Genomic DNA, 26,858 nt, shown 5'->3' with positions numbered 1-26,858 from the left:
ATTCCCTTCTTCAGGGAACCTTCTTGATCCAGGGATCAAAGTTGGGTCTCCTGCATTGCAGGCAGGTCCTTTACCATCTGAGCCACCAGGGAAGTCCAATAATGTAATTTTTTTTTTTAGTGGTAGCATACCACTTAAGTTTGTGCTCAATCCACATGGCCAGTGGCAGAGAGGAGTGTGGTCACATGAGTGGGGTTGTTCTCCACAGGGCATCATCCGTCTCACACTATTTTGTTTCTGACACATTTTTTCTTATAATGCATATATGTTTATCAAGGAAATTTCCCAATTGAAATTTTATAACTGAAACCAAACCTAAATGAAATGCCAATCCCAAACCCATTGCGGTTGGTGGGCATCTTCTAATATGACCTGTGAGATGCCTCCTCCATCCATATCAAACCATAATCGGGAACTGCTTTACTGAATTCATTTATTACATACTTAAAGGCATCAGTGGTGCTAAGTTGATTTCTTTGTTTGTTTGTTTTAATATTTACCCTTAGAAAGTAGTTTACTGCTTTAAGATGAGAGACTTGCCTGACCACAGCACTGACTGTGGTGGGGCTTAAAAATAAGGGGCTGATGCAATTCAGAAAGTGTTTTCTTAGGTTTATTCATCTCTTTGTTCACTAGTAATATGATTAAGAAATGAGAGTAATTTAAAATTAACCCTTAAAGAAAGCATTTTTCATTTACAGATTTCATTCTATTCATGCGACAGTTGTGGTAGGCTTTAAGTCTAGATCTCTGCCCATGAGATGGATTTGGTCTTGTTTAAAGCCAAGAAGCCTAGAAAATGGGGAGCTAGGAGAAGCTACCAGGCCCTCTGAGGCTAAGCCTTCTGAGGCTGAGTCTGGTTTGCTTTCCCACAAGTCTCAGCAGCTTCCAGGTTCAGAATTTGATCACTTCTGTCTCACTGTAGAATTGAGTACTTGAAAAGATTGTCATTGATGAAGATGAACCAGTGTTTATTAATAGTATTGGTGCATCTTATTATATTCCCAGATCCTTTTAACAGACTTTTTGTCTTCATAACCTTTCTGTGGACAGATTTTGGAGTTTGACTTGAGGGGTATACCGCTGGATTTTTCATCGTCCCTTGAGATTGTTGTGAAAGATTTTGAGACAATTGGACAAAATAAGTAAGTTGATTTTGATTGTTTTTGTCATTTTACATATTGTTGTACTATTGTTTGTTTTTGTTGAAGGAAAACATCTTTAATAACAATGTTTCCAATATCGTTGTGCTTTAATTCTGTGCACTGACCCCCTTCCCACTTATGAGCCAACATCAGACGTAGCTAATCAATCACTATGATTGCTGTATTCCTGCTGCTACTAAGTCACTTCAGTTGTGTCCGACTCTGTGTGACCCCATAGACAGCAGCCCACCAGGCTCCCCCATCCCTGGCATTCTCCAGGCAAGAACACTGGAGTGGGTTGCCATTTCCTTCTCCAATGCATAAAAGTGAAAAGTGAAAATTGAAAGGGAAGTTGCTCAGTCGTGTTGGACCCTCAGCGACCCCATGGACTGCAGCCCACCAGGCTCCTCCTTCCATGGGATTTTCCAGGCTGTATTCCTAAGAGGTTGGAAACATGAAGCCACCGCTAGTCTATCCAATTTGTATCCAACAGGTACTTACAGAGGAACCTGTTCACACTCCTGCAGTTTCTTTGTTAATTACATGTAGGCACTGATGGTTATCCAAACTGTAGCTTTACTGGACACAAATCATTTCTTCTTCTGTTTACGTGTGCCCCATGTACATCTCATTCAAGTTCTCTTTCCAGCACTGCTTCCATTTTAATGTCTCACAAATTGAAACCAGATTCCTTGTCTCACTGCCTCTACCAGTTTCAGACGGGAAAGAATCATGGTAGTGATCAGGAATGGTTCAGAGTGTCGTCTCCTGGGTAAGGGTGAGGTTCCCATGGGACAGAATGACTCCAGTAAATTCATTCCAGTCCTTGATCTAGACTTTGGCCTTAGACTCGGAATGCAGTCTTAGGTTATAAATTCAAGTTAACTAAGCTCCGTAAGAATTGTTCAATTCTGAAACTATAATACTTGTTATTTTCCAATGGAAATTAATTGCCTGGTTGAGGAGGGCATTCCTGCTCTCTGATTAATAAATTTAAATTTTTTTAAAAAATTTTATATTAGTTGGTTTACAGTGTTAGAGTAGTATAGTTGACTTACAATGTTAGTTTCAAGTGCACAACAAATTGATTAAGTTATACATATACATATATCTATTTTTCAGACTCTTTTCCCATGTAGGTTATTAGAGTATTGACAGAGTTCCCTGTGCTATACAGTAGGTCCTTGCTGAGCATCTGTTTTAAATATAGTAGTGTATATATGTTAATCCCAAACTCCTACTTTACCCCTCCCCATCTCCCACCTTTACTCTTTGGTAGCCATAAATTTTCTAAGTCTGTGAGTCTATTTCTGTTTTGTGAGGAAGTTCATTTGTATCATTTTGAAGATTCTATGTCTAAGTAATATCATACAATACTCTCTCTGATTTACTCAACTTGGTATGATAATCTGAAGGTCCATCCATGCTGCTGCAAATAGCATTATCTCCTTTTTAATGGCTAATATTCCACTGTATGTATGTACCACATCTGCTGTGTTCATTTGTCTCTGTCAGTGGACGTTTGGGTTGATTCCATGTCTTAGCTATTATACAGTGAACACTGTGGTGCGTGTATCTTTTCAAAGTGTGGTTTTCTCCAGATAGATGCCCCGGAGTAGGACTGCTGGGTCATATGATAGCCCTATTTTTGTTTTTTTAAGGAACCTCCATACTGTTCTCTGTTGTGGCTATACCAGTTTACATTCCCACCAACCATGGAGGAGGCTTCCTTTTTCTCCACACTCCCTCCAGCATTTGTTATTTGTAAACTTCATGATGATGGCCATTCTGACTGGTGTGAAACGATATCTCATTGTAGTTTTGATTTGCATTTGTCTAATAATGAGTGACATTGAGCATCTTTTCATATGCCTTCTGGCCATCTGTTTGTCTTCTTTGGAGCAATGTCTATTTTCCTTCATGTCATATCACATGGGAAACCAAGTTACTCTGTATTGTTGATTATAAGACATCATTGCCTGTAAGATGTACTGTTAGTAACAGGATTGGGGGAGAGGGTAAGAAGCCTGATATTAAATGCCCACATCAGTTGAAGAAGCATCCCAGTGTTTAGTAATGTGAATTTATTTTCAAATGTATGTCTTAGCCTCGTGTACATTTGGTATGATCAGAAGGCTGCAATGAGAGCAATAAATTAGAATAAATTAGTTGAGATAGGGTGACTATATACTCTGATTTACTTTGGATCGTCCTGGTTTATTATCCCAGCACAATGATTTATGATGTCCCTTTTGCTGTCAGCAGTGACTTGGGTTGCACAGAAAGATACATGGTCATCCTAGTCATCAGGGTCTTCTGCTTCCTGGCATCAGGCTGATAGCCTGGACAGTGCTTTGATAGATAGTACCTATGTCACTTTTCACAAAATCCTTTCTCCCGTGTAGCATTGCTGACCATTGCCTCTTGTGACCGACGCATTTTTTTCCCCACCTTAAGCTACATAAATACATTTTGACAGGTTTTGACCCTATTCTCTTAGATCAAAAAACATTCTAGCTTTTTAAGGTTATGCTGTACATCTCAGCTTTGAAGCAAGTATGTGATTTTCTAGCCTCACCCCAACTCTCCAAGGACAGTTTTATTTCACTGATTTCAAAGTTCTAGGAAAGCAAGTAGTTGAGCCTCACTATAACCTTCTATCTATTACTACTAATGGTCCTTTCTCTTCTTTCTTCTCCTCTTTCTGCAAGTGGTACCACTGTGTATATTCTAGACCAGCCCTCTCCAATAGAAATATATGCAGGCTGCATGTGTAATTAAAAATTTTCTGGATTTCCCTGGTGTTTCAGTGGTTAAAAATCCACCTTCCATTGCTGGGAACATGGGTTTGTTCCCTGGTCGGGGAACTAAGATCCCACATGCTGCAGGGCAACTAAACTGTGTGCTGCAACTAAGACCCTACACAGCTAAAGAAATAAATATTAAAAAAAATTTTTTTTCTAGTAGTCATGTTATAAAACAAAAAGAAACCGATGAGAATTGTAATGCTATATTTTAACTGAATATATCCAATATTATCATTTCTATATGTAATCTATGTTTTAAAAATCGAGACATTTCACATACATATTTCCTTATTAAGTCTTTGAAATCCAGTGTGTATTTCACACCAACAGCACATCTCTGTCCAGACTAGCCACATTTTAAGTGTTTCGTCACCACCTGTGGCTGGTGGCCGCCGGAGTGGTGGAGAGTGACCACTGGCCTCTAAACCTCAGTCAGGTCTGTCTGGATCTTCTGCCTTTTACCTCCCATCCAATCTGTTTTGCCAGCTCTTGCTTTCCTTTCTTTCTGCTGTGCCATGTGCTTCTTACTTTTGGTCACACCTACCAGCCTGGTTCAGGCCTCATTACTTTATGCTTCCTCTATTTTAACATGGCAGTAAAGCCTGGCAGGCTGGCCTGAGAACTCTCATCTGTTTGAAACAAAGTTGTTGGTTTCCTGAATGTTACATACTTGGGAGAGAGAGAGAGACAGGAAAAAAAAAAAAAAGACAAATATATGCTGCTGCTGCTGCTGCTAAGTCGCTTCAGTCGTGTCCAACTCTGTGGAGCCCCATAGATGGCAGCCCACCAGGCTCCCCCGTCCCTGGGATTCTCCAGGCAAGAACACTGGAGTGGGTTGCCATTTCCTTCTCCAGTGCATGAAAGTGAAGTTGCTTAGTTGTGTCTGACTCGCAACGACCCCGTGGACTGCAGCCCACCAGGCTCCTCTGTCCATGGGATTTTCCAGGTAAGAGTACTGGAGTGGGGTGCCAGTGCCTTCTCCGGACAAACGTATGAAGAAATATATAATAGATCAGGTCCTCTGAAATGCTGTAATCTATGGAGAAAACTGTCATAGCCCAAGAATAAAACTAGAGTTAAAGGATAGTTACTGAGAGTGGGGGGAAGTTTTATATGAGGTGGTAATAAGGTGGCACTTGAGCAGACACCCAAACAAAGTGAAAGAATGAGCCATGCAGCTTTCTGGGGGAAAGAATATTCTTGGCAGAGGGAAGAACAGGTGCAAAGGCCCTGAGGCAGAAGTGTCCTTGGGGTATTGGAGCAAGATCAGGAGGTCAGAGGGCTGGGACAGGGGAAGGAGATGAGATCAGCAAAGCCGCAACATACCTGGCTTTGTTGAGCCACAGGGCAAGCTTTGGATTTCATTGCTAGCAGGATGGAAATCCACTAAAAGGACTGAGTGGAATCTAACTTTCATTTTTAAAATATTGCTTAAGCTTTCTGTGGGGAGGTTGGATGTAGGAATCAGTTAGGAAGCAGGGAAAACAATACTGGGAGAACACTTATTTTATAGCTGTTGAAAACACAGGGGCCTCTTGGATGACAGCAGGGCAATGTTTTAGGTCTGTTTGTCCAAAATATTTGTGTATTTTGGCCTTGAGTTTTCAGCTAGGCTTTTCTACTAAAGATCTGGCTTTGGGACTGTGTTCACTGCTCTTCTTCACCTGGAAGCACTGGGTGGGGGCAAAGGATTATAGGAGTAAGGCATGTCCTGCCTGTGGACTTTCCTGTTGCCAAGGAGACCGACTATGTAAACAGAGCTCTCTTTCAGAGTCTGCAGCCCCCGGGTCATGTAAGCAAACTGCACTGGAGCCTACACCCACAGGAACTGGACCGGGCAGTCTAAGCCCTCACAGCTCTGGCGCATCAGCAGTGTAGGGAGCTGATGGGGCTGTTCTGTGCTTCCCGCCCCAGGCGTAGGGAGCTGGTGGGGCTGTTCTGTGCAGACTCTCTCTGTTCTTCCTCATTTTACAGTCATCCAACCAGCCTTGTGAACCGAAAGAAGGTGAGGGAAGAGCCAGAGGAACCCTTGGTCACGTGATGAACATGAAATGGTATATTTAGCTGAAATGTCAGAGTGGAAGGCTTTTCCCAGCAACTGAAGAATGAGAGTTCCCTTTGCAGACAGGCAATGTGGCTGTCCCTTAATGAACCCTTCAAACACTTTATCCCACCAGTTCCTCACACACACACATGCAGTTTTTTTCTCAGAGAGGTTTAGGCATCTGCTCAGGTCACACAGCAGGTATGTGGCAGGTGTGTTCTTAACTTTTACAGCCAGACCTGTGCTCTTGACTTTTCCATTATACTGACAACCTCTGACCACCTAGAGGAGCCAAAATGTAGGTGGAATGATTATCTTTTACCTTTTCATAGCTGTACTATGAGGCTGGCAAAATCTCAGTTCCTTGAGCAGGGATTGAATCTGGGCCACTGGAGTGAATGCACTGAATTCTGACCACTACGGAACTCCCTAGCTTAAATTTTTCTAATCTTGCCAAAAAAAGAAACCCCCACTCATTATCAGAAGATTGGTACCTCCTTCCTAGGTAAGAGTTTAAGCAGTCATTTCATGCTGCTGAATAATAAATCACTTAAGCTCATTCCCTACAAGATGAGTTCAGAGAAGGTATCTCATCTCATGTGATCTTCACGATGACCTTAAGAAGTGGAGACGAGACCTGAGGCTCAGAAGGGTTGAGGCTGAGACCCTGATCCCTTGACATCCTGACCCTGCTGGCACTCCACTTGGGTTTCTAAAGAAAAATCGTCTTCAGGAGCCTGGAAATGTAGGAATGAAAGATACTGACACGTTTTCAGATCAGCATGTGTGCTGCTCATGCCAAGATGATGTAGCAGGGACCAGGTTTGCCCTCTCAGCTGACACAATCAAAAAAGTAGATGAGATTACATGCTGCAGTGGCTTCAGATATTGGGCACTGGCAGCACAGGACAGTGATCCCCAGAAGGGGGGTGAATGAGCTGAGTTCCCTGAGTGACCTGGCTTCTGGCCTGGAGAGCATTTCCAGGCTGCAGTGCTAAATGGGCAGATCCTAGTTGTCTTCCAAATTGAGGAGGTGCAGGTGGGAGTCTAGAGTCATACACACAGCCATGTAACACACACACCCACACACACACACCCCCCCCACACACACACCCACACCCTTCCTAAGGTTTACAAAGGGTTCCTCTAGACTCTTCAGATGAGTACTGGTCAGTGAGGCAACTACCCGAGGGCTGAGGACAGTTAATATTCCCACCATCCGGAGTGGGAAAACCTCCTAATTCATGAGCAGTAGGTAGTAGTCTGGGAGGAAATGGCAACCCACTCCAGTGTTTTTGCCTGGGAAATCCCATGGACAGAGGAGCCTGGCGGGCTACAGTCCTTAGGGTCTCAAAGAGTCAGACATGACTTAGCAACTAAACAACAACAAGGTACTCAGAAGGATTTTACCTCAGTATTGTGAAGAAAAAAAACAGAAAAATCATTATTAAACAAATGCACTATTAGGGTATTATCAGTGGGCATAGACAATGGAACAGGTATTATATTCTACAGGTTTGGGAAGGTAGCTTGAGCATGTAAAGTAGAGAAGTGCAAGATGTATTAAAATCCAAACTGAATGGGTAGAGATGCAAATTACAATGTCTGAGATAAAATGACCATAATTATCTAAGAGTCTGCGTTTCTAGTACTCTTTTTTCCCCTCCATATGTATGTACTTGTACATTCGAAACCGTCACATGTACCCCCACACAAATGCAGTGCAAAGTTGGCGACATCATCTGAAAGTAAATCATCTGTTTTGCTTATGTCTGAGAAGGATATAACAACTTCACAATATATCTAAGAGGAAATTTACCCAAGTTCTTGCATAAGAAGTGATGGAGACAAGTGGTCAGCTGTGTGATCATGAGATTAGTTTGGATGTTGGCTCTGCTACCTACTGGTTGGGTGGCCTTTGGCAAGAGTCTTTATCGTTATAATGGTTGCTGGATTACTTCCTCAATAAAGGGCAAATTTAATATAATTAAGAAAAACATAAATTTCATGATGAACAACATAATATCTAATATCTATTATGGGCTTACCATAGACCAGGAATTGTGTTAAAACTGCTCCACACATATTTGGTTTAAATCTTTATGATGACTTTCAGTCAGACAGGCTTATTGACATCTTAAAGTTGAGGAAAATATGGCTCAGAGAGGTTTACCAAGTTTCTTGAAGTCACCCAGCTCTTTAATTGGAACCACATGGATTTAACTTGATAAATCCGGAATTTAACCTCAGACTTTCCAAGGTTTATTTCCTGTGTATGCGTGTTTGGGTGAGGGTCAGGGTGCCAGGATGTGAAAGTGAGTGAATATTATAAATAACACACACACACAGGGTGGTACTTAGGGCTATAGAATTAGAAAAAGGGTAAGCCTGGGCTATGAAATATACTGAGTCCCTAGACAAGGGTATTTTTGTGTTTGTTTTCTGTTGTTTTTTCTTAGAGAAAAGAGAAAAATTGCAGTTTGGAATGAAATTAATTTGATGGGACAGTGTGGTATTGCTTATGAGAAATTTTTGTTTTCTGATGTACAGAAGACCTTGTGTTCAAGCTTTCAGTACTTTTATCTCCCCTAATGGTGAGACTGGGTTCTGCTGTTGCCACGTATAAACCTGGCAGGGGGATTTATTGAGGCTGTCCCCGTGACCTTTCCATTTCCCCACTGTGGTTGTTGAGAAGGGTTTAAGTAGCTTCTAGAGTAGCTACTGAGGCTCTGTAAAAATCTAAACTGGAGGCAGATGTTACTTGAAACATAATTCCCAATTCTGATTTCTTTTGACCTCTGTGTTTTCAATGAAGCAGCAGAGCTGTGCAAAGATCAAAGCTGGTTTGGGCTGGCTGGCTCTGGGTGCTGGAAAGGCTGAACCCACTGTTTGGGGAGACCAATTAAGCAGCTGCCGCAGCCCTACTGGCATCCGTTACCGTCTTGCAAGTAAATAAAGGTGGATCATAGCCCTGGAGAAAAACACCCAGAGAGACTGAAAGAGAAAGGCATTTCATAATGCCAAGAGCTGTAATTATCTCCTAATGGCACTTGGAAGACTATCTCTTAGGAGAAGAAGCTTTGTAACCTATAAATCATTTGCAAGATCATTGGACTGTCTTCAGTGATGTATCAATTTATTCATTCAACGAATGTTTGGTAATGCCTGCTGTGTCAGATACTGCTCTAGGTACTGGGGTTCTACATGCCTTTCATGGGGCTCACATCTGAGTGGAAGACACAGACAATAAAAAATAAATTCACATATAGTTTATCAGATGGTTGTAAGTATGATGAAGAATGAAGCAGGGGAAACAGGGAGAAAAGATAGGGTAAAGTGTGTTTTTGTGTGTGTACATGTGCTGGTTTAGAAAGGCTTTTTATATAAGGATTGTTCTGGGGTCTGTTTTATAATGAAATGTCTTGTGAGACCTATGGCTTTAAAAATTCATTCTGATTCCATTATTTGGGTTTTATGAGAATTCAGCTACAGCTGAAATTTACTTCCTGTCTAACCCTGAAAATAAAAATTGTTTTCCGTGTAGATTCACGGTATATATAGCATTGAGGGTGGGGAGGGAGCTATTTGATGTATATAAGAGAAAGGATTAGTTTTAAGAGTTTTGCGCAGTGATTGTGTAGAAATGGCTATGGGCAGTTACAAAGGATTTTTATCTGTTCATTCATGCCTTCATGCCTGCCTGCCCGCCCACACTCCACGTAGAAAAACCTGCCTCCCTGTGCTTTATGCTGTGCATGAGTTCAGACAAGCTTTCCCTGTAAGCACTGATTTGGAGTTGTGTGATTTTTAAGATCCCTTTTTCTTTCTTTTTTTTTTTTTTAAGATCCCTTTTTCTAGAATAGTGTCTGAAGTAATAATGAAAAGCAATGTTAGCCACTTACTAGATCATCCCTTTAATCATTAATAACAGCACTGTTAGGTAGGAGCTGCCATCACCCCCACTTTGCAGATGAAAAAACTGAGGCTCAGAAAAGTTACACAGTCTGTAGTACGAGGATGAGTCTGAATCAGTCAGGTCTGCTTAAATCCAACTACTTAATCACTATGTTATGTTGCCCCCCTTTATAAGGTCCAAGTGCTTGACTGATGAATGATGAATGGATGGATAGATGAATGAATGAAAACTACAACCTTGGTTCTAATGGATGAGGGCATTAGAGACAGAGCCTGGGAGTTCTGCTGAACTCCAGAACAGGCACGCACAGAGTCAGAACTTTGAGGATTGAATGAATAGCAGAACTGGTCAGGAACAAATAGCAAAATAGCCAGTTACATCATTTATTCAAAAAGTAACTCTTGGACATCTTCTACACGCCAGGAATTAGGCTAGTTAACCCACCCCTGGCCTCATAGCCTCTCTGCCCTGGAGGGCTTTGGGGAGGAGAGCTGGGCTTCTACTCAGCTCCTTCCCCTGTTAAAGTGACACCATCTGTAGCAAGGGCTATGGTTCAGAGGGGCTGTCCCTGAATCCTGCAAATCCTACTGCAGCCTCCAGGCTAGGTCAGTGATTCGAGAATCTGGACACGGAGTTTGTGACACCCCAACTCAGGGGGCTTGTGCATGGCTAGGTTTGGGAACCACTGCATGGACTAGGAGCTTCTAGGTTTTCTGAAGCCCCTGCCTCCTTGTACTGAGCAGGATGAAGGCCTCAAGGCCCTTAGACAGTCTCAGTGTGGAGTAAAGAGGGGAAGCCATGGGAGGGTGCAGGTAACTAGGCCTGCCGAGTAGGTGTTGATGGAGTTCTGCTTCCTACTTTATTCCGTTAAAGTATTGATTTCTATGTCCGTTTCTCAAATGTGAACCTGTATGGTCACACTGTGTGGTTTTTAACAAAAACTGCACATGTTCCCCTTTCCCCAGATCTGGCTTTGCCAACTGCCTTCCCTGCCCCCCAGCCCTCCACCCACCCCTCCACCTACCCCTCCACCTATTCTAGACGATTGTTCCTCAAACTTCCTGGGTATGAGAATTAACAAAAGGAAAAGTGTGACTCAGGGTCCTGGGATTCTGGAACCGCCCTGCTGACTCTGCTGCAGGGCAGCCACACTCTGAGGAACAGTTTTATGGGCTAATCCAGAGGGAAAGGGTAGGCTGGCTGGGGGACTCAGAGGGTTCCCCACAAGTGAAGTGGATGGGAGACCAGCCAGGAGGCTGCCAGTGTTTCCTGTGATGGGATTGGCTGCCATGGCTGCCCATCTGGTAGAAAGCAAGGTGTGGGACTTGGCTGTCCCACCTTTTGGCTCAGGAACCAAGGGAAGAGCTTGACTGATACCGGCCAGGGCGGGTAGAAGTGTGTGGAAGGAAGCAGAGCCAGCCGAGCATCCCCACTGGCCTTCCCAGCCTGGCTCACATGACAAAGGCCAGCTGGCAGAGAGCCCAGTGCCTCAGAGGGTGGGCAGGTCACGGTCCTGCAGGAGACCAGGGGGTTATTCAGAAAAGTGTTTGTCCCTGACCCAGCTGGGGCTTATCATTCCCCCTAGGAGGACAGAAAGTTGGAGTTCTGCAGCCCCAGGGAGCAGAAACAGTGTGTGATTTACTTTCCAGCCTCCACAACTTATTTTTCCTTTCCTTCATGAGGGAATTTCCAGTAAACCCTCCTATGCTGTGGCCTGGTGCACAGAACAGCTTGCTAGATGTGAGCTCCCCTGATTAAGAACTCGGCCAGCAAAGCCCTTACTCACCGCAGTGGCATGCGGCTGTTAACATTTGCGTTCAGGCCCGTGGGGAGAATGTTTTCCATTTCTTTTTTAAACACACTAGACTCAGTTTTAACAAGAAAGAAAAAAAAGTTCTTGACCAACACTTGCATGATTGAGTTGACTGGTTTAAACTCTTTATTTTCCCCAAACCTAACATCTAACTTTCAAGTAGTCGCTTCTATGGCTTAGAATGAGTTTGATGTCACATAGAGAACCAACAACAAACTATATGAGCGTTCGTGGGCTGAAAGGAATGGGAGCAGGACTGGTTCTTCATTTCAGAGTTCATCTGCTGTCTATTAACTCCACAGGGAAAGAGGAGCCTTGAGATTCTTTCACTATAAAGTTTCTTTTTGAGACGTGGTCCATCTGTTTCAGTGTTGGCTGGAGTCAATGGAGGAGACTCTTATTGTTCTTTGAAAACACAGGACAAAGTTTCCTTATTACTGTCACACCATAACATTTTAGCATATTTATAGCATTAGTAATATGAAGGAAAAAGGGTTTGGGGTTTAGTGTCACTAAAGGAAATTGGCTTGTGGTCTGACTGAACTGTTCTTATTCCCTGTGTAGGAGGCCAAGTCATCGTTTCCCAGTCTCTCACTGTATTTTGTATCCAGGCAACATCACAGGAAACAGGCCAGGCCAGCCTTGCCTTCAGAGTCCCTTAGAGTTCAGACTCACTACAGGGGATGTGTTCTTCAACTTACACTGAAATCTCTTAGAAGTTGTAATTCTTCAGCTCACTGTACTGTGAAAAATATTTGGGGGATTAAAATCTTTCTAGGCTTTCATCTAAACGTACACCATCTTTATTGCATAAAAAGAAATGAAAGATTTCTTTCACATCTCCTTCCCCCAGACCCCCAAATTTTATGATGAAAGAATTATAAAATTATAAGATTATAATTATTCTTATTATAAAAATTTTATGATGAAAAAGCAAATCTTAAGAAAGGAGACAAAAGATTCCTGGAGGAAAGAATTGTGGTCAGACTTTGTGATTTGCTGAATTTTCATTCCATTTCTGGTCTGTTATATGTTCCATCCTTTACACCCTCTCATGGGGAAGGAAAAGGACCAGATATCGGATGAGTCAGAATGGAGGCTGCAAAACCTTTCAGGGCCATAAAGGGCCAGCAGATGGCTTTGTGTTTTAGGCAAGCCTGCTCTCCCCAGTTAACCACAATCCCATCACTCCTTACTGTCTTATCTAACACTCACTGTATTCCACATTTCTGTTATTGGCCTCACCTTTCCTCCTGACACTCTGTGGGAATCTACATGTGACTCCTGATGTTATAGGCCAATGCCTGTGAAGGCAGAAAGCTTGCCTCCTATTCTGGATTGTTCATTATGGAGATATTCTAGGTATTTTGCACCCCCCACAAATCAACAAACAAAGGCTTTAAGAGAAATATATAACATGAGATAGTTTTCTGAATACACATACATAGGAACATTGATGGGGCTTCCCTGGTGGCTCAGACAGTAAAGAATCTGCCTGCAATGTGGGAGATCCGGGTTGGGAAAATCCCCTGGAGGAGGGAATGGCAACACACTCCAGTGTTCTTGCCTGGGAAATCCCATGGACAGAGGAGCCTGGTAGCTATAGTCCATGGAGTTGCAGAGTTGGACAGGACTGAGCAACTAACACTTTTCACTTTCACTTTAGGGGCATTGATGTGTAAGCCAGTAGCAGACTTCCAGAGCTAAAAAGGGTCTGAGGAATTATTTCAAACTACTGATTTGCAGATAATGAAGAGGGCTCAGATTTGGGTGACTTAGCCAAGATCTCAAAGGAAGTTGTGACACTGAGGTAGGTCTAGAACAGGATTTGTTCAATCCAATGGTTCTCAACCTGTGATGTTTTCACCTATCGGGGGACAACTGGCAATGTTATAGAGATGCTGTAGTAGGTAGAGGCCAGGGGTGCTGAATACCTGACAAGGTACAGGACAGTTCTCTAAAACAAAGAATTATCCAGTTCAAGTTGTTAGCAATATTCAGTTCAGTCACTCAGTCGTGTCCGACTTTGTGACCCCATGAACTGCAGCACGGCAGGCCTCCCTGTCCATCACCATCTCCCGGAGTCCACCCAAACCCATATCCATTGAGACGGTGATGCCATCCAACGATCTCATCCTCTGTCGTCCCCTTCTCCTCCTGCCCTCAATCTTTCCCGGCATCAGGGTCTTTTCCAATGAGTCAGCTCTTCACATCAGGTGGCCAAAGTATTACAGTATCAGCTTAAACATCAGTCCTTCCAAATTAACACCCAGGACTGATGTCCTTTAGGATGGACTGGTTGGATCTCCTTGCAGTCCAAGGGACTCTCAAGAGTCTTCTCCAACACCGCAGTTCAAAAGCATCAATTCTTCTGTGCTCAGCTTTCTTTATAGTCCAACTCTCACATCCATACATCACTACTAGAAAAACCATAGCCTCGATTAGATGGACCTTTGTTGACAAAGTAATGTCTCTGCTTTTTAATATGCTATCTAGGTTGGTCATAACTTTCCTTCCAAGGAATAACCGTCTTTTAATTTCATGGCTGCAATTACCATCTGCAGTGATTTTGGAGCCCCCCAAAATAAAGTCTGACACTGTTTCCACTGTTTCCCCATCTATTTCCCATGAAGTGATGGGACCAGATACCATGATCTTAGTTTTCTGAATGTTGAGCTTCAAGCCAACTTTGTCATTCTCCTCTTTCACTTTCAGTAAGTTTCACTTTCTTTAGCTCTTCTTCACTTTCTGCCATAAGGGTGGTGTCATCTGCATATCTGAGGTTATTGATATTTCTCCCGGCAGTCTTGATTCCAGCTTGTGCTTCTTCCAGCCCAGCATTTCTCATGATGTACTCTGCATATAAGTTAAATAAGTAGGGTGACAATATACAGCCTTGTCGTACTCCTTTTCCTATTTGGAACCAGTGTGTTGTTCCATGTCCAGTTCTAACTGTTGCTTCCTGACTTGCACACAGGTTTCTCAAGAGACAGGTCAGGTGGTCTGGTATTCCCATCTGTTTTAGAATTTTCCACAGTTTACTGTGATCCACACAGTCAAAGGGTTTGGCATAGTCAACAAAGCAGAAATAGATGTTTTTTTGGAACTCTCTTGCTTTTTCCATGATCCAGCGGATGTTGGCAATTTGATCTCTGGTTCCTCTGCCTTTTCTAAAACCAGCCTGAACATCTGGAATTTCACAGTTCACGTATTGCTGAAGCCTGGCTTGGAGAATTTTAAGCATCACTTTACTAGCATGTGAGATGAGTGCAATTGTGCAGTAGTTTGAGCATTCTTTGGCATTGCCTTTCTCTGGGATTAGAATGAAAACTGACCTTTTCCAGTCCTATGGCCACTGCTGAGTTTTCTAAATTTGCTGGCATATTGAGTACAGCACTTTCACAGCATCATCTTTTAGGATTCGAAATAGCTCAACTGGAATTCTATCACCTCCACTAGCTTTGTTCATAGTGATGCTTCCTAAGGCCCACTTGACTTCACATTCCAGGATATCTGGCTCTAGGTGATCACACCATCGTGATTATCTGGGTTGTGAAGATCTTTTTTGTACAGTTCTTCTGTGTATTCTTGCCACCTCTTCTTAATATCTTCTGCTTCTGTTAGGTCCATACCATTTCTGTCCTTTATCGAGCCCATCTTTGCATGAAATGTTCCCTTGGTATCTCTAATTTTCTTGAAGAGATCTCTAGTGTTTCCCATTCTATTGTTTTCCTCTATTTCTTTGCATTGATCGCTGAGGAAGGCTTTCTTATCTCTCCTTGGTATTCTTTGGAACTCTGCATTCAAATGTGTTTATTTTTCCTTTTTTCTCCTTTGCTTTTCGCTTCCCTTCTTTTCACAGCTGTTTGTAAGGCCTCTTCAGACAGCCATTTTGCTTTTTTCGCATTTCTTTTTCTTGGGGATGGTCTTGATTCCTGTCTCCTGTACAATGTCACGAACCTCCATCCATAGTTCATCAGGCATCTGTATGCCAAGTCTAGTCCCTTAAGTCTATTTCTCACTTCCACTGTATAATCATAAGGGATTTGATTTAGATCATACCTGAAGTGGTTTTCTCCACTTTCTTCAATTTGTCTGAATTTGGCAATAAGGAGTTCATGGTCTGAGCCACAGTCAGCTCCCGGTCATGTTTTTGCTGACTGTATAGAGCTTCTCCATCTTTGGCTGCAAAGAATATAATCAATCTGATTTTGGTGTTAGCCTTCTCTTGTCTTGTTGGAAGAGGGTGTTTGCTATGACCAGTGCATTTTCTTGGCAGAATTCTATTAGCCTTTGCTCTGCTTCATTCCGTATTCCAAGGCCAAATTTGCCTGTTACTCCAGGTGTTTCTTGACTTCCTCCTTTTGCATTCCAGTCTCCTATAATGAAAAGGACATCTTTTTTGGCTGTTAGTTCTAGAGGTCTTGTAGGTCTTCATAGACCTGTTCAACTTCAGCTTCTTCAGCGTTACTGGTTGGGGCATAGAGTTGGATTACTGTGATATCGAATGGTTTGCCTTGGAAATGAACAGAGATCATTCTGTTGTTTTTGAGATTGCATCCAAGTACTGCTTTCAGACTCTTCTGTTGACTATGATGGCTACTCTATTTCTTCTTAGTGATTCCTGCCCACAGTAGTAGATATAATTGTCATATGAGTTAAATTCACCCATTCCAGTCCGTGTTAGTTCATTGATTCCTAGAATGTCGATGTTAACTCTTGTCATCTCCTGTTTGACCACTTCCAATTTGCCTTGATTCATGGACCTGACATTCCAGGTTCCTATGCAATATTGCTCTTTACAGCATCGAACCTTGCTTCTATCACCAATCCCATCCACAACTGGGTGTTGTTTTCGCTTTGGCTCCATCCCTTCATTCTTTCTGGAGTTACTTCTTCATTGATCTCCAGTAGCATATTGTGCACCTACCAACCTGGGGTGGATGTTAATAAATTTCCATCCAAATCCAGACCAGCCCATTTTCTACTTCAGCAGTGTCCATCATGTATTTTTTGTTTTGTTCTGGGACTTATATATTGTTAATAAAGATTCAGGTCATTTAAGCTTTAGCAAAAGCAGATCAGTACATGTTCAATGTACAATATTATAATTTTAATCATAAAGTTAGGTTATGAATCATGGAAGCATGAGGAAGAAAATCCATTATGTTTCCATGTCTTTCAGGGTGAGTACCAGCTAGATAACTTTTAAACTTGTAGTTGTCACATTTTTCAGACTTGAACATTTTCTAACTTTAATTTTACTTTGTAGGAACAAAAATATATCTTCCAGGCTGTCACAATTGGCTACCAAAGTAAATAATTCCACTTATTGATTTTTCCATCAGACATTTGACAAATGACATTTCAGTTTCTTATTCAAATTCCTCATTGTTGGGCTCTATTATTTTCAATTTATTTTTGATTGGAGGATAATTACAATGTTGTGTTGATTTCTGCCATATAACAATGTGAATCAGCCATACGTGTACATACATCCCATCCATCTTGAGCCTTTCTCCCAGCCACCCACCCTATCCCGCCCCTCTAGGTCATTACAGAGCCCCTGGTTGCGCTCCCCGCATTATACGGTGGTTTCCCACTTTATTCAGCCGTCTCTGGGGTCGCACAGAGTTGGACACGACTGAAGTGACTTAGCAGCAGCAGCAGCAGCAGCAGCAGCAGCAGCAGCAGCAGCAGCAGCAGCAGCAGTGTATACGTGTCCGTGCTGCTATCTCCATTTGTTCTCCCCTCTCCTTCCCCCACTGCGTCCACACATCTATGTCTGCATCTCTGTTCCTGCCCTGCAGTAGGTTCACCAGTACTATTTTTTCTATATTTCATATGTATGTGTTAATATATGATATTTGTTTTTCTCCTTATGATCTACTTCATTCGGTATAACAGGCTCTAGGTTCATTCACCTCGTTTCACTGACTCACGTTCATTCCTTTTTATGTCTGAGTTATGTTCCTTTGTATACATGTACCACTACCTCTTCAGCCATTCATCTGTTGACGAACGTCTAGGTTGCTTCTACGACCTGGCTATTGCAATTAGTGCTACAGCGAACATTGGGATTCATGTGTCTTTTTGAATTATGGCTTTCTCGAGGTATATGCCTAGTAGTGGGATTGCTGGGTCATATGGTAGTTTTATTCCTGGTTTTTAAAGGAATATCTATACTGCTTTCCATAGTGGCTATATCAATTTACATTCCCACCAGTAGTGCAAGAGGGTTCCCTTTTCTCCATATCCTCTCCAACTTTTATTATTTTTAGATTTTTTGGTGATGGCCATTCTGACCATTGTGAGGTGATACCTCATTGTCATTTTAATTTTCATTTCTCTAATAATTAATGTTGAGCATTTTTTTCACGTGTTGGCCATCTGTCTGTCTTGTATGTTTGGAGAAAGTTTTCAATTTTTTTTTCTTGTTTTAAAAAACAAAACAAGTTGGCCAACCCCTTGGCCTGCTGTCTTAAAATATGGAGAGAAGTTCATGAAAACTCACACCCTGTGGGGCTGAGGGAGACGTGGAAGAGATTTTTAAGCGCTCTCACTTTGTGTGATGATTCCCTGTTTCATTAGGTGGAAATGGAGTCCTGGACAGCCCCTTGTCCTCAATATATCAGGAAAATAAAAACCCAAGTGAGAAGAAAACATACTCATGTTAAAATAAAAGAGCAAACTAACATATTGAATGAACATACTTATCTGAAAAATTACTCTGTAAAGGTCCCATCATTCTCAGCATTAACAGAGAGAACTAATTTCTATATTGACCTAAAAGGGCTGGAAAGTTCACTCTTAAAGCTCTGGAAGCAAAATTTTTCTTTCCCATTGTCATTAGCTGACTCTACTTGTGATATTAGAAGAGATGAAAACCCATCACGGTTGATTTAATGTTGTGTGTGTATTTGGTCCAAGTTGGTGCACTCTTCCACGAAACCATGTGCAAATGGTTCACATTGTTGAGTAAATTATGTGATACAGGGTGCCATCACAATCTTTGGTCTTGTGCGATATATCTATGAGGAGGGCATGGCAAACCCACTCAAGCATTCTTGCCTGGAGAATCCCATACACAGAGGGGCCAGGTGGGCTACAGTCCATGGGGTCACAAAGAATAGGACATGACCGAGTGGCTAAGCAAAGCACAATATACCTATGCACAGAAAGTGAAGTCACTTATTCCGAGTCACTGGACATATGTGCTTGGATGACAGAACCCAGATCTACAGTCTGGTCCAATTTCTGAGGTCTGAGCTGGGGAGGAGAATACAGATATATGTCAGTTTAAAAATAATGTCTCTATGTTGACATCAATTTTCACTTACTGATTTTTAAAAGAAAATGTTCTACATTTTTAAATACAATGAATATTTCTCCACAGGGGGAACATTCTTGAATTTGTTTTTGCCTGAAAGCCCAGAGCTTTTTTTAATTCTCAACTAGAGTTTCTTCACAATGGGTTTTTTGATATAAGGAATTTCTTCTGTCGTTTTGAAGACTTGATGTTCAGCTTTCTCATTTAGTCTAATGTTATTCCATGCTATCATGTCTGCTATTTGTTGGTATAAGTCACTGCAAATATAGACGAGATATAAGTAAATAACATTTAAAAATTCTTACCATGTCTATTTTCCTTTTTCAGTATCTATACTGAGAGCACACCCCTTGTCTCTCTTTGCTTTTTGATTACATTTCACAAAAGGGCTTTCCTGATAGCTCAGTTGGTAAAGAATCCACCTGCAATGCAAGAGACCTCAGTTCAATTCCTGGGTCGGGAAGATTCACTAGAGAAGGGATAGGCTACCCACTCCAGTATTCTTGGGCTTCCCTTGTGTCTCAGCTGGTAAAGAATCCGCCTGCAATGCGGGAGACCTGGGTTTAATCCCTGGGTTGGGAAGATCCTCTGGAGAAGGGAAAGGCTACCCACTCCAGTATTCTGGCCTGGAGAATTCTATGGACAGTATAGTCCATGAGGTTGCAAAGAGTTGGACTCGATTGAGTGACTTTAACTCACAAAAGGAACTCCTTCAATTCACCTACTCTCATATCATGTAATACTTTATAACCCCCAATTTACAGACTGTATCCCACAGGTTACACTTTTGTATTGACTAACTCCCTGGGGGATGTGTGTTCTCTAAAATTTTTTTTTGATCATGTGTCCTAACTACAAAAATATGTTTCTTTCCTTCATTCAGTAAATATCGATTAATTAAAAAAAAACTATGTCCCAAGCTCTGGGGTTAGAGTAATGAACAACAGGAAACACTTCCCAGAGCTTTACTCTGGTGAGGAGGAACACAAGTGTGCTTCTGCACCAGTATGTTGTGTGCACTGAGGCAGATGGTCAGAACCACAGTGAGATATCACTCAACACCTGTCAGCCTGGCCGTCATCAGAAAGACGGCAGGTAACAAGTGTTGGCAGGGATCTGGAGAGAAGGGAAGCCCAGGACGATGTTGTAATTGTAAATTGGTGCAGCCTCTATGGAGAACAGCATGGAGGTTCCTCAAAAAACTAGAAACAGAACTACCATAGGATCCAGCAAGTCTCCTTGGATATATATCCAAAAAAACGAAAACGAAAACTCTAACTCAATGAGATATCTGCACCCCATGTTTGTAGCAGTATTATTTACAATAGCCAAGATAATGGAAGCAACCCTAAGTGTTCATCAGCCGATGAATGACTAAAAAAGACATGGCACGCGCACACACACACACACACACACTCTCTCTCTCTCTCTCTCTCAATGGAATGTTAACCATGAAAGAGAATGAAATTTTGTCATTTGCACAACATGGACAGACCTAGAGGGTATTATGCTTAGTGAGTGAAAAAAGTCAGACAGAAAAAGGCAAATACTGTATGTTATCACTAATGAATGAATATAACAAAAAACACAAGAGGTGGATGGCTAAGTGGTAGAGGCTGAGTATAATCCCTTGGGGTCTTGGAAGAGAGATAGGTACATACATCCAACTTTTGAATGATGCTCCATAGCATTTGGTTAACAAGCTCCCCTGTCAGTAAACTAGCAACATATTTACACTTCAAGAAGGTCAACTTAGGATGTTTTTTACAGTGGGCAGTTTTTTTGTTTTAAATTATTTATTTTAATTAGAGGCTAATTACTTTACAATATTGTGGTGATTTTCTCCATACATCAACATGAGTCAGCCACGGGTGTACAGGTGTACCCCCATCCTGAAACCTCCACCCACTTCCCTCCCCACCCCATTCCTCTGGGTTGTCCCAGAGCACCAGCTTTGAGTGCTTCATGCATCAAACTTGCACTGGTCATCTATTTTACATATGGAAATATACATGTTTTAATGCTATTCTCTCATATTGTCCCATCCTCGAGTAGGCAGTGTTTTAAATTTCCATTGCAGAAGAATGCCTAAATTTTGTCCTATTTTTCTCTCTCCCTGGATTCTTCAGGGCTTTGTCTCTCACCCACTGATTTCATTTGTGACTTGAAATTTCACAGGCATCATAGTGTGACTCTTGAAATGACTGCTTGATATGGAGAAATGATGGCTAATATGTGATTGCTGTCAAAAGAGCCTGCTAAGGAGAGCACAAAATGGCCCACATTTCATCATGAGTGATTTTTAATGATAACATATGAACAGTAAGAGAATTGGGAGGTCCAGTGAGTAAATGGAAACGTGCCTCTTATGTAGTTTACTGAGTGCTTTCTCTTTTCCCCTGCAGGTTAATTGGCACGGCCACCATCGCCCTGAAGGACCTGATGGGCGACCAGAGCAGATCACAGCCCTACAAACTGATCTCCCTGCTAAACGAAAGGGGACAAGAGACTGGGGTGAGGATTTCCCTCTTGTCGGATGGCTTTGCAGTGATATGGTTAAGCACAAAGATTCATTAAGAGTGACATTATAATTAGCTCACTACACACAAAGCACACATACACATATTTTTGAGATAAATAGGTGTATTTGCAAATGATATGGCCTCATCCTGTACTCTTACTGACAATACTGCAGGTTAGATAAACTTAATTTACTGTGGCAGAATGCTATAGCTTGAGGGGGACCCTCGCTTGGTACAGCTCTGTGCGTATTCACTGAGGTGTTAACGTTTGCATGGTGAGTGTAGCTCATGTGTCAGATGCACTTTGAAACGTCCTATAGAAGATAATTCATTAATATTAGACCAGAATATCAATATGTTCATATCATGATCTTTATAATTATGTTGGCAGCTGAATGTTTTCTGATCACAGCCTCTCTAAATAAATATACGCTGATATTGTCTGATATGAGACCAGAAGAGAGAGAGAGACTTTCTGAAATGTGCTATAAAAAAATTTGACTCAAGTATCACAACTCTCAGATTTTAAAAAAAAATTTATTTATTTTTTGGTTGTGCTTTATCTTCTCTGCTATGCGGGCTATTCTGTGGTTGCGGCACACGGGCTTCTCATTGTGGTAGCTTCTCTTCTTGCTGAACACAGGCTCTAGGGTGCACAGGCTTCAGTAGTCACAGCACATGGGCTCAGTAGTTGTGTTTCTCAGACTCAAAAGCACAGGCTTAGTAGCTGTGGCTCGTGGGTTTAGTTGCTTTGCAGCACGTGGGATCTTCCTGGACCAGGGATCAAACTCATGTCTCCTGCATTGGCAGGTGGATTCTTTACCACTGAACCACCAGCTAAATCCCCTCAGATTTCTTAAGATTGCTAACAAGCACTCATAAAGCTTGCCTTGTTAACCTCTGATGCCTTCATTTTCCGAACAATTTATTTTGCGTGGGAGCCTGGGCAAATGGGAGAAAGTTTAAAGTAAAAGAGGCCCTTCCTGTAGGCAAGAATACATTAATGCCCACTAGGAATGTCAGTTTTGCTCGTCTAGCCTCCAAAACGTATAGGATTGCTTTCAATTAGCATTCTAATCATAAAATGTAAATTCAGAATATCAGCTCTCTACCCAAAACCTGACTGAGAGAAATGATACTAAGGGTGTTACAACCTCACCAGAGCCATGACAGGCTCAGAGAGGTGCACTAGGCCAAAAATAATCCCTGAGTCATGCTTCCAGGGCTTCTGGGGATGGTAACTCTGGCCAATCAGAGAGATGGTAACTCTGGCCAATCAGAGAGATGGTAACTCTGGCCAATCAGAGAGATGATAACTCTGGCCAATCAGAGGGATGATGACTGGCCAATCAGTAAATACCAGGAAACCCCTGCAGCCAAGCAACCCTTGCCAACTCCCTGTCTTTATTCTAAACTGATAAATACTGCTATAAATCTGGGCTCTGGGCTCTTGTTCTACTCCATTGTGTTGGATGTGATGGGAGCCCTGGCTCGAGCTAGCAATAAACCCCTTTATGCCTTTGCATTGCTGTGGATGTCTTATTCTCTCAGTTTTGGGGACTCAGACACTGGGCATAACAAGGGAAGATGTTACAAGACATTGATGTTTCTGGGTGTTTTCCTTCTCTTTATACCAGGGAAGGAAAGCGTATGTAGAACCCTGAAATGGCAGAACTGTGGTGATTGAATGGAGTAAGGAAGTGTAAGGTCCTGGCCCCCTGGTATCTTCTCACCCCCATTAGGGGGCCTTCAGCACCTCTGAGAATCCTGAGGTTATCGGGAAACCACTGATGGCCTCTTGACCATTGATGGTCAAGCCATTCATGGACTCTTCTAGGGTTTGAAAGTTGAATTCTTGGATTAAGTCTGGCCGTTGAGCCCCTAATTGCATTCAGTGTTCCTATTGTTCACTTGTAGCCATGAGACACCGTTCTTCCAATTCTGTATTTGCCAAGAAACTGCTGTCAGAGACATCATTTACTTTCCTGTTCAGTCTCTCCCAGGTTATAGTTCCTAAGTTGGCAAAGAATGTGCTGATCCATGTGGGAATATTCACTGATGACTAGACAGGTGGGAAAAAAACGGGGCAATACATAATGTGTGTGTGTGTTAGAGTTTACCAGGTGTAGCAGAAGTAACAGCAAATGAAAGCGTGGGAGATGCCCATTTAAATTTGAATTTCAGATAAACAATGAGTCATTTTGTAGGATAGGTATGTCCCCAATTTTATGCCCTATATTTTATCTGATAACCTGGGTAGAGTGTGAGTGTGCCCCACTCTTATTTTCAAAGGACATCTTTTATTCTGAGATTTATCCTTCCTCATTTTTGCTGTTGAGATCCTTTATTTTGTGAAATGCTTATAATCGTAGATGGTAGTTGTGGGCATACGTTTGACAAAATTAGTGACCCTATGTTGAGTCCCACTAGCAAACTCTTTTCAAATTTTATCAGTTCACTCAATATAAAAGTATAGGAAACTCTGCACTAAAATAATGATCCACATGAGAAATTTAACTCAGATTTTTAAAATGGAAATAATTGTATTTCCTATAATGAGTTTAGTATGTTTCTTCCTTTCTGATAATGAAAGTTTATGTAACATTTTCTGTTCCTCTACTTGCCTTGGCTTCTAGCCACCTTGGGGTCATATTCAATGCAAGAGGAGTGGTACTTCCGTTCAGCTTTATATTTTGCATATTTGTTTCCTCTTTCATCAGACTTGTTTCCCTTTTTTGAACCCCATTTTATGAATCACGTTATTCTATAACTTTTCATTAGCCACATAAAAATCTTTTTGGAGAGAAGTGTAAAAATAAATTTTAGTAATTAACAAAGATGTCAGTGAGCAAACAAAAACCTTAATCACTTAGAATGAGCCTCTGGGACTGTAATTCTGTGATTGGAGGCCATCTGCAGCCTAGGAAGGAGGCTCATGACAAGTTCATGCTTGCTCATCACAACTTTCCTCCGGTTTATGAGGCTGCCCCTTAGCAATAATACACTGGGCAACCTGTACCGGGTACCTGCTTTTACAGGTGTTCCCAGTTCACCTGGGCTTGCTTTTGGGAAGACACGGAGGGTGTGTCACCCTTCTCTCTGTCTTCTCACTTTCCCATCCCCCTGCTCACCCCTTTGAAAACTTTTACTGCTGCCGAATTGATTTGTGTTGTGTCTGAAGCATTTTGATGCCCTGCACTGATTCTATCTGTAATGAATTTTTCTACCCAGGCAACAATTGACCTGGTGATTGGCTATCATCCACCTTCAGCTCCACATCCAAATGACCCCGGTGGGACCAGCATGCCAGGCACGGGAGGTAAGCTGACTCTCCTGAAGGCCCAGCCTATGCCTTTAGTAGGGGAGTCTACTAAGGGGACACAAGGACTCGCCAGGAAAGCTTTCCTTGTCACCAGACTCTCTCTGGGTTTCCCTGGTGGTTCAGTCAGTAAAGAATCTGCCTGCAATGCAGGAGACCCAGGTTCAGTCTCTGGGTTGGGAAGATCCCCTGGAGAAGGGAATTACTACCCAATCCAGTATTCTTGCCTGGAGAATTCCATAGACAGAGGAGCCTGGTGGGCTACTCTCCATGGAGTCGCAAAGAGCTGGACATGGCTGAGCAACTAACACTTTCACTATTCACTTTCAGGCTCTCTAAAACTCCCTGCCTGCCTAGACAGGGCCCCAGGAGGCAGGTGGAACTGCCCTGAATTGGGACATTACAAGAGTCTACCAAATACCCTTTAAAGAAGAAGAGACAGTGAGACAGTTCCTTGCTGTTCCTGAAATTCAGCCTCTGTACATGGGTGCCAGGTTAAAGAGTTTTTGATAAGTAGAAAGAAATAGCTTTATTGTTTTGCCAGGCAAAAGGGCCACAGCTGGCTAATGCCTCAAGACTGTGTTTCACCCTGGAGGAGGTAGTGAGGAGTCTCAGTGTTCGAGGAGTGGGGTGTGATCAGCTCGTGGATATTCTTCTGATTGGTTGGTGGTGAGGTAATTGGGAGTCAGCCTTCTGGTTCCAACCAGTCTGGGGTCTGTGTGCTTGTGGGCAGCTTCCAGTGAACTTCTTCCTCCGGGTTGGGGTTCCAGTATCTGCAAAACAGCTCAAAGGACGTGGCTCAGAATATTATCTATATAGTCCTTGAAGAACTAAAGGTCTTTGACTTTGCTTCATAGCTGAAGTATTATTATTTTATCTGGCTTTACTGTTCTTTCTTTTTGCATGTTCTCACTTCTCTGATGAAATTTATTCTTTAACTAAAGCTGTTATACAGACAAAAGGCAGGACATGAGTGGGGGTCTATTCTGGGAAGCCTCCTAGGTTCCTGCCTGGGTACCTGACCGAGCCGCCTCGCAAGACTGCCCAGCACACGGACTGTAGCAGGAGGTCCCAGGCAAGGCTTTGCTTAGGGTTTGTAGCTTGCACCCTGGACGATGTCAGCTGCTTGTGAGTCTCTGGAGTGGTCTCTCCACATGTCTGCACCTCCTAAATGTGCCATCACCAGGCTGTGCACTCAGTCGCCTGTCTCACGGGTTGGAACCCCTCTCTCCCCCTTGGCCACAACCCCTTCCCACCTCCCAGTAGCCCCTCTCTCCTTTAACCAAGTGCTTCTGGCTGCACAACCCACCTTGTGCTCCTTGTTCTTGGACGTGGGTTGTGGGTCATTCAGGGTGCTGCTCTGGATGGGGTTGGGCCTCAGGGTAAATTTGGGGCTGCAGGCAGATGGACATCTATAAGACAGTCAGGCCTTTCACACAGCGGAGTCCGACCTCCTCCTGATGTCTTTGCAGGGTGACATGATGCTTCACGTCTCTCTCTGCCTTCTTCTGCCCGAAGGTGTGTCACCAGACGCTCCCATCTCCCCAGCCTTGCCGTGCACCCCGGGAAGGGAGGGCCCACTCACCCCGCCACACTCACTGCCACCTGGACATTCTCCTTCCTGGAGGGGCGCCGAAACCCTGGTTCCTGCCAGTCTTGGCTCTCAGGACCTTTCTTCTCTGCATGTCTCAGAACTCAGCGCTTTGACCACCTGAGGGGTTTTCTCGGCAGCAGCACCTCCTTTCCTGCCTCGTAGCGTCTGTCCCCTTCCTGTGTGACTTTCTGTCTGCCTCAGCCTCATCCCAGCCATTGCCCCCACGTACCCACCCTGCAGATGGCTCACTGTTATGGTTTGGACCTATTTATTGACCCAGCAGTTGTGTGTTCAGCCTTAGTTACTTGGCTCCTTCCTCCTCAGAGACAGTTATGAGTGACATAGCCCCTTACCTCTTATAAGGACAC

The 26,858-nt window shown here is 42.8% G+C and overlaps 1 protein-coding gene and 1 long non-coding RNA gene across 6 annotated transcripts in view; one reads left to right on the top strand and one right to left on the bottom strand.

Annotated features, from left to right (window-relative positions):
- Positions 1–26,858, top strand: part of MYOF (myoferlin) — a 177,612-nt gene that overhangs the window by 31,430 nt on the left and 119,324 nt on the right. For all 5 annotated transcript variants that reach the window (XM_069567540.1, XM_069567537.1, XM_069567539.1 and 2 more), the window contains exons 3-5: positions 1,054–1,145; positions 21,461–21,569; positions 24,809–24,896. In XM_069567540.1, coding sequence (XP_069423641.1) covers positions 1,054–1,145; positions 21,461–21,569; positions 24,809–24,896 — 289 coding nt within the window. The remainder of the gene's footprint in view (positions 1–1,053; positions 1,146–21,460; positions 21,570–24,808; positions 24,897–26,858) is intronic.
- Positions 25,400–26,290, bottom strand: LOC138427703 (uncharacterized). The gene is made up of 2 exons (XR_011252144.1): positions 26,206–26,290; positions 25,400–25,669 (listed from the first exon to the last, which is right to left on the bottom strand). It is a non-coding gene; the product is annotated as an uncharacterized lncRNA (long non-coding RNA).

This window comes from Ovis canadensis, chromosome 22 (genome assembly GCF_042477335.2).
Source record: "Ovis canadensis isolate MfBH-ARS-UI-01 breed Bighorn chromosome 22, ARS-UI_OviCan_v2, whole genome shotgun sequence".
Classification (NCBI taxonomy): Eukaryota; Metazoa; Chordata; class Mammalia; order Artiodactyla; family Bovidae; genus Ovis; species Ovis canadensis.
Note: the sequence above shows the minus strand (reverse complement) of the source record. Positions and strands in the feature narration are given on the sequence as shown.